General features: G+C 46.4%; 1 protein-coding gene across 1 annotated transcript; it reads left to right on the top strand.

The window, feature by feature from the left end:
• Positions 1 to 6,004: 6,004 nt before the first annotated feature.
• LOC118404459 lies at positions 6,005 to 8,022 on the top strand. The gene is made up of 5 exons (XM_035803535.1): positions 6,005 to 6,374; positions 6,571 to 6,873; positions 7,246 to 7,290; positions 7,585 to 7,676; positions 7,834 to 8,022. Exons 1-5 carry the CDS (start codon positions 6,005 to 6,007, stop codon positions 8,020 to 8,022), a joined length of 999 nt encoding a protein of 332 aa, XP_035659428.1.
• Positions 8,023 to 8,234: the final 212 nt, after the last annotated feature.

An 8,234-nucleotide genomic window follows, 5' to 3' on the forward strand; every position in this document is an offset into this window, starting at 1 on the left:
CTTTACTTGGACAAGCAGGTCTTAGTAGGTGATACCATATCCAACCATATGTCTCATGGTGTCATCTATCTTTCACTGATGTGTTCCAGATGTCAAGAGGCAACTGCCCGTCGATGACATCGAGGTGGGATGCAGCACCCGGACCAAACACCAGAGGGCGCCCCAGAGCTGGACCCGCCTGTCTGCCCTGAACCTGTTCTCGGACGCCCTGCCGCTCCATCTGCAGGCAGCCGCGAGTCTGGAGTACCAGGGCTTCTCCTACAGCCTGGTCCGGGCTCTGGTGCAGAAGGACCGGCTCAGAGAACACCAGATGAGGCAGGCCATCCAGAACCTCAGGAACGCAGAGGTGGATTCCAACACGCTCCGTCAGAAGGCAGAGGTGGATTCCAACACGCTCCGTCAGAAGGCAGAGGCGGATTCCAACACGCTCCGTCAGAAGGCAGAGGTGGATTCCAACACGCTCCGTCAGAAGGCAGAGGTGGATTCCAACACGATCATGACTTTGCGCTCCAAGCTCAACATCACAGAGAACAGGCTGAAGGAGGCTCTTGAGACGATCACAGTTCTTGAAGAAAAGCTGCGGCAGGCTCAAGAATACGCAGAGAAAGTCGCCAAGCAGGTGACGTCCCACGTGACGGAGTACAGGGGAGAGAAGCCGCCTGGAGGCTGGCCACAGGAGTTCAGGGGAGAGAAGCCGCCTGGGGGCTGGCCACAGGAGTACAGGGGAGAGAAGCCGCCTGGAGGCTGGTCACAGGAGTACAGGGGAGAGAAGCCGCATGGAGGCTGGTCACAGGAGTACAGGGGAGAGAAGCCGCATGGAGGCTGGTCGATACAGGTCGAGAAGGCAGATTCAGCTACACAGACACACCTATTGGATCCTTTTGGTACTACAGGGATACCTGGAGATGTGGGCGGTGACAAGGTTGGAGAAGACACGACTGTAGAGGAAGAAGACGGGAAAACTCCAAGACAAGATTCTGGCAGTGGGAGCAGTGGAAAAGAGGATGTTCTCGGTACAGAAGCAACCAAGCAAGAGCGACACACAGCGGGGACAGAAGGAGCGACATCTGGCTCTACTGGGATCTTGAAACAGGGTGTGATCACTATTTGTGGGGAGGGATCAGAACCTGGAAAGTTTCGGCTCCCACGTGGTGTTGTCTTGTCGCCTAGCAACGAGATATTTGTGGCTGATATGAGTAACAAGTCCAAGTCCACAGCACTGAGGGGGCTTACTTGCGCCACTTCCCAACAGTTGTACCGGGTACAGGGGATAAGGACATGCAGCCACATGATGTCCGTATGGACGGTAACGGCACGTTGTGGGTAGTGGGAGAAGGATGGACAGCCCATCATGTTGTACAGTACAGCACGGACGGGACCGCCATGGCGCGGTTTGAACTGAAGAAGAGCCATAATTACCGAGGTATAGCAGTGAACATGCGCACTAACCACATCCTGGTGACTGATGCAGACCAAGTTGAAGTTCATATGTTCCGGCCGGACGGCTCCCTGGTGCGGACAGTCCGGCATCCACGGGATAGGGAGATGACACGCCCAACGTACGTCACAGTGGACGGGGAAGGGAACATTCTTGTGTCGGACTGGAACAAAGACTCTGTCTACGTGTATGACGAGTCCGGGAAGTTCCTGTTCCAGTTTGGAGGTTGGGGAAGTGGTGAAGGTCAGATGAAGTGGCCTCACGGCATCTGTACAGACGGCTCTGGGCACATCCTCGTGGCGGACCATGGGAACGAGAGAGTTCAGATCTTCACACGTCACGGCGAGTTTGTCCGGACCTTCCGTACTTGGTTTAAGCCGGAAGGCCTGGCTGTGGGACCGGAAGGGCAGCTGGTTGTGACCAGTTGGAGTTTTCTTACTGTAACTGTATTTCCTAACTACTGATTGTAGACGAGGTTCATGTTTGAAAGGGATTTCATTTTGTTCCAACCAAACTAAAAATGGACTAACCAATTAGTCAACCAGTTTACTTATCTACTTTATGATGATGTAAGAACGGATCAGGGCGGGGGGGGGGGGGGCAGTTCCGGCTTCCAACGACCTTTGACCAACCGCTCAGGCCAGACTTTCAGAAGGTCACGTGTTCAAGCAATCTCATCCTACGTATATCAGTTCCCATCTTTTTCGTCAGTCCTAAAGAAGACCAGAGGACTCGGTAATTCCGGAACTAATATTGTTATACATCTTCATAATGATTAATTCAAGTACATAAATCCGTTCTCATGTTAATTTAATTGCAATAGTTGCTGAATCTTTTAATGGTGTCTGGAAACCACTGGAATAAGTTGCATACGGAAGGGTCAGCAGCAGACAGAAAAATTTATTGAGTAATTTATCATTGCTTTGTAAATAGCAAACTCAAAGGGTTTTGACAATAGAGATTAAAGATAAGGACAATAGCATATTCCTCATAGACTGTAGTTTCCCATCATTACTTAGCCAATGATATTCATACAGCAGTTAAATGTAAAATGTGTTATATCTCTTACTGAATATTGTGAATAGATAAATACGGAATAAAGACACAATGTCTAAAGATTACACATCAACAGTTTAATTTGAGTTTAGTTGTGAATTGATTTCAGTATGGTACACCAATAAAATATGCTTTCTTTGTATAAAACTATCGTCGTTTTCTGTGGTCCCAGTTCACATCTGTGGTCTAAACAATGCGAAGTAACGCCAAAAAGAGATTATTACCTGGATGTCTAACCTAAATCGACGTAATGCAAAGTAACTAATGATAAGAAACAGCCATGGTTCAGATCCCCGTGTAACAACCTAGAAAAAGCCAAATGATTAGCATTAAATAGACATACAGTCAAACCTGTATTAGGGGCCACCTCTACAGAGGGGCCACCTGTCCATAGTGGCCACTTTTTGTCGGTCCCTTGGGTATTTTATTCACAAGTTGCCACCTCTATACAGAGGCCACCTGTCTATAGTGGCCACATTTGTCCGGTCCCTTGAGTGGCCACTATAGACAGGTTTGACTGTATTAAAGTTCACTCCGACGTCTAGCGGTAAATGATAAAACTACATACCACTGTAGAAATAACCAATGTAATTTTACCGTATGCAAACAAAGGTCAGACTTGCAATGACGACCTATGAGGTCCTGAATGGAAAGTATTAAGTAACTTATTAAAACCAATTCTCTATTAATATTCAGCATCAAAACTGGTAAAGCGTGTAACATTGTAGAACATCCTTGTGGCGAGATAACAAATTTTGAATGACAAATTGTCCGCATTTCGGTCCTGTTGTGATAAAAGCGCCGCCATTTTATCTCCGAGCAGATGTTGGGAGGAAAGATGTCGGCCGCTGGTTTAAGTCGAGATGTCAGATGCAGCGCACACCTAGCGGATACTAGTGGTACTACAGGGATGAACTGTCCAGTAGAACTCAATGCATCTGTAAAAATTCTGCATTACGAGTCACATATGTAGGGCGGCGCTCATTAAGCAATAGTGACAATTATTACCCGTATCCGAACTATTTTCGACACTAGCGGGTAATTATAAAAACTTCGCTACGCAATCAGAAATCTGCGCAATCATAATCAAAGTCCAAAGAATACAGACCTTGCTTTAAATCTACCACCTTTACTGGTACATCAATCACCTGACCGCAGACGTTTACTCCTGTAGTACCGGCAGTATCCGCTAGGTGCAAAGCTGCACCTACCACTACCACATTACCCAGCGGCCATGATCAAAGTCTGACGGGCACCGAGTTTGCCTTTCAACTGCCACGTTTACTGCTATCTATTTTAGTCCCTATACAGGAGACATCTGAGGAAGTTTGTCTTAAAGAATCAGACTGACATCGGTTACGTCTTAGGAAGTCAGTCTTACCGTTACGTCACACAGGTGAGTTTTAACAGTACAGGTGAGAAATGTTCACTTCAGCCAGGTGGCCATTTTAGATCAATGACATGAAAAGGATTTCAGTACCATATGAGACCTTCATTGTTCTTTGCGTGCCGTGGTTGGGAAGGAGTAACAACTTTTAATTCGGGAAATAAGATGGTAACAAATTCTAGAAAGTTTGCGTTTCGTTATTGTGAGGATAAATGGACATTTGTTACTAGTAAACGTGACACGAAATTACTGGAATAGTGACGTTTAGGTGTTGATCACGCACAGCCATGCAGTGTTTCCCAACTCGCATGTGGCTACTTATGACAGAGACAAACACATTCATCACTTGCTGTTGTAACACACTATGTTAATTAGAAGTTAGTTCATAGATGATCATCCTCTCTCCCTTGCCATTATGATTATTTTTTTTTGCATCTATCAGTATCAACATCTCTGTCTCCGCCCCTTCCGAAGCACAAGTTAATCATTGTTGAACAAACATTCCAACGTCGGTGAGCCGATAATAACCACATAATTCTCTTTTGTGTTACACTATGTTTCAGTCGCTAGCTGACTGGGTATGGAAAAATGTAGTTTTGCACCTGAAATTTGAATAATCTAATGTGTTTTGAAGACTTAAGATGATAAACGTGTTTACGTTACTAGTACTTGTGGCAATGACCTATCAATGTCCTGATCTCTGCCCGCCCCTCGGCCCGACCGCGTGACGTGTTAATGATTGACGGACAGAACAATCTCTCCGGAGTGGTCTGAGCTGACGTCACGGTGAGGGCCAAGCACTGGGAGATGTAAACAATTACACCACACGTACAAATTAGGCTTAGCGTGGATTCAATGGTGCTTACTCCATATATGTAAATGCTGATACTTGAAAATGACTTGTTACTGGCTATAAGAATCTTATACCCCAACGTAGGTGAGATTAAAATGATCATATATTTGCAGACATAGATGGGTGCGCGTGTCAAACAGTAGTTTTACATCTGCAGTTTAAATAGCATATTTTCTATGAACATATGAGTATGCTATTTGTGGCTTGCACATAACAACGTTCAGATCTAAATTTTATATCCCCGCCCCTCGGCACAACCGCGTGACGTGTTAATAATTGTTGGACAGAACAAACTCTCCGGAGTGGTCTGAGCTGACGTCACGGTGAGAGCCAAGCACTGGAAGATGTAAACAATTACACCACACGTACAAATAAAGCTTAGCGAAGATTCAACGGTGCTTACTCCACAGATGTTAACGTTGGTACTTAAAAAGGAGTCTTGTTAAAGGTTAATGTTTAAAGAAACGTAAACCCAGTGTCGGTGATAGTATAATAGCCACATATTGGTTTACTGGATTATCGAGATACATTTAGCTCATATATATGCCTTCTGTGTTTGCAAAATTAGATGATTAGATGGGTGGGTGTGTCAAACAGTAGTTTTACACCTACAGTTTCAATAATCTATGTTCTATAAACATGTAAGTATGTTATTTGTGGCACAAAGACCTATCAGTGTCCTGATCTCTGCCCCGCCCCTCGGCACGTCCGCGTGACGTGGTAATGATTGACGGACAGAACAAACTCTCGGGAGTGGTCTGAGCTGACGTCACGGCGAGGGCAAGGTGCTCGGAGATTCACAAACAACTTCAGTACAAGTTCCAACTGGGCTTAGTGCGGACTGAATGTTGCTCAGTCCCCAGTCGTTAACGCTGGTACTTTGATATGACTACAGTAGAATGTATCTTTGTCAGATATCCAGAAAGAAGTCAGTAAGCTGGTACAAGTTTTGAACTGCGCATGCGCAGGGTCAAAGGTGAAGACCCCTGATCAGTAATCGTGAGTTCTTGTGTTGTTGAGACACATGTCGAGACGTGCTTCATTTAGGTCCCGAGGCCTTCAACTCTTATAAATTATCCACAATGCGTGACTGTTAATGCAAATTTTAAAATGCAAGTACTTTATTCTTTATCATTGTACCCTGCGCAGATTGCTATAAAGCTTTGTGGCTATCATCCAGTAGTTAAATGTACCTTACCTACTAGTACTTAGACGTACAATGTGTGCAGAATATGATGAGTTCAGTTCAGTTTTATCGTCTGTTTTCAGGATGGCAGGTCCGGTTCGAGAAAGAGTCACAGATGCCGACAGGCGCCATTTCGATTTTGTGCAAACCTTGCTCCGTATTTCCGATGAGCTGACAGAAGAGGAAACGGCAAACGTGAAGTTGTTCTGTCTGCATCTGATTCCTGAAGGCCAATCGGAACAACTGAAGCGGGCGGTGGACGTTTTTCAAAAGCTGATTAAACTGGACAAAATTGACCAGGAGAATCTCGACTTTCTCGAAGAGCTGTTGGAAAGAATCGGGCGTCAGGACCTGATTCGGGACGTTCTGAGACAGTTCCAGCCTCCTGAACGAGAGATTCCGGAAAATCCCGAACTGCAGCCGGGAACAAGTCAACAGGGAGCAGATGCAGAAGGTGAGTTACAAGCAAGAAAATTATGGATGAACCTCAAACAAAAACCTATTATCTGCCCGGCAGCCTTGTATCGTCATAGAAATACATTTCTATGGAATTTGGTCTAAATCCAACCACTTATAGAAATCATAAGAAGCAATCCTGTGGACTTGTTGTCAATTAACATTAACACTTTCATTGCTACTTAACATTCCAGGAAATGCAACGTCCAACACATACGTGGTCGTGAACGGCCAAGTGCGCATGATCCAGGAAACTCTAGATCGTCTTAGAAACCACATAGCAACGTTATCTGGCACCAGAAGGTCAATGGTCAAGTTCAGAGGTTACAAGAAGCACAAGAGCATCCTGGTGCACTTCTCCATACCGCGGGAGAACACGGTGGTGCTGAGGCACATGGCGGATCACTCCGACCCAAGACTTGTCTACATGGGCGTCAAGTCACTGCAGATCGACGCTGAAGTTCCAATCAAGGTCCAACAGGGGGCGCCGTTGTACGGTGAGTTGCATGCTTTTAGCTATAGTCTTCACAAACAATCAAATGTACTCTATCTGTGAATTTTAGACTTTTGCAGGTCTATCGAAGAATATGGATGTTATTTTGAGTTTATATTTTCTCATACAGAAGCACCATCAAAGACTATAGATATTTAAGAGATACAGAATATCTACTTGTGAAACATCAGAAGTCGATTTTATTCCAATACTTTCCCAGCATCTACCATATGGCTGAACCTGATAGTAGCTGCATGTTAGACATGTAAATAGATAGCATTATTTCTACTGTACTGGGACGAGCAGGTCGTGTACGTGACGCCATATCAAACCCTATGTTTCATGATATCATATATCTTTAACTTATGTGTTCCAGATATCAAGAGGCAACTGCCTGTTGATGACATCGAGGTTGGATGCAGTACACGGAACAAACACCAGAGGGCGCCCCAGGGCTGGACCCGCCTGTCTGCCCTGAACCTGTTCTCGGACGCCCTGCCGCTCCATCTGCAGGCAGCCGCGAGTCTGGAGTACCAGGGCTTCTCCTACAGCCTGGTCCGGGCTCTGGTGCAGAAGGACCGGCTCAGAGAACACCAGATGAGGCAGGCCATCCAGAACCTCAGGAACGCAGAGGTGGATTCCGACAAGCTCCGTCAGAAGGCAGAGGTGGATTCCAACACGATCATGACTTTGAGTTCCAAGCTCAACATCACAGAGAACAGGCTGAAGGAGGCTCTTGAGACAAACGATATTCTTGAAGAAAAGCTGCAGCATGCTCAAGAATACGCGGAGAAAGCCGCCAAGCAGGTGACATCCCACGTGACGGACTACAGGGGAGAGAAGCCGCCTGGAGGCTGGCCACAGGAGTACAGGGGAGAGAAGCCGCCTGGAGGCTGGTCGGCACAGGTCGAGAAGGCAGATTCAGCTACACAGACTCACCTAACTGAACCTGTTGGTACTACAGGGATACCTGGAGGTGTGGGTGACAAGGTTGGAGCAGACCCGACTGCAAAGGAAGAAGACGGGAAAACTCCAAGACAAGAATCTGGCAGTGGGAGCGATGGAAAAGAGGATGTTCTCGGTACAGAAGCACAAGAGCAAGAGCGACACACAGCGGGAATACAAAAAGCGGCACCTGGCTTTACTGGTGTGATTACTTTTGGTGGGTTTGGAAAGGAACCTGGAGAGTTACGGGACCCACGCGGTGTTGTGGTGTCGCCAAGCAACGAGATATTTGTGGCCGATGAACTTAACAGGCGAGTCCAAGTCCACAGCACAGAGGGGGTTTACCTGCGCCACTTCCCAACAGTTGTACCGGGTGCTGGAGATAAGGACATGGAGCCGCATGATGTCTGTATGGACGGT

Source organism: Branchiostoma floridae, chromosome 17, assembly GCF_000003815.2.
Source record: "Branchiostoma floridae strain S238N-H82 chromosome 17, Bfl_VNyyK, whole genome shotgun sequence".
NCBI lineage: Eukaryota > Metazoa > Chordata > Leptocardii > Amphioxiformes > Branchiostomatidae > Branchiostoma > Branchiostoma floridae.

Bases quoted from the DNA above. Each gene is read 5' to 3' on its own strand.
- LOC118404459 (XM_035803535.1), top strand. From the start codon at position 6,005: ATGGCAGGTCCGGTTCGAGAAAGAGTCACAGATGCCGACAGGCGCCAT. The intron at 6,375-6,570 runs GTGAGTTACAAG...TTAACATTCCAG, and splicing joins ACAGGGAGCAGATGCAGAAG to GAAATGCAACGTCCAACACA. The intron at 7,291-7,584 runs GTACACGGAACA...TCAACATCACAG, and splicing joins TGACATCGAGGTTGGATGCA to AGAACAGGCTGAAGGAGGCT.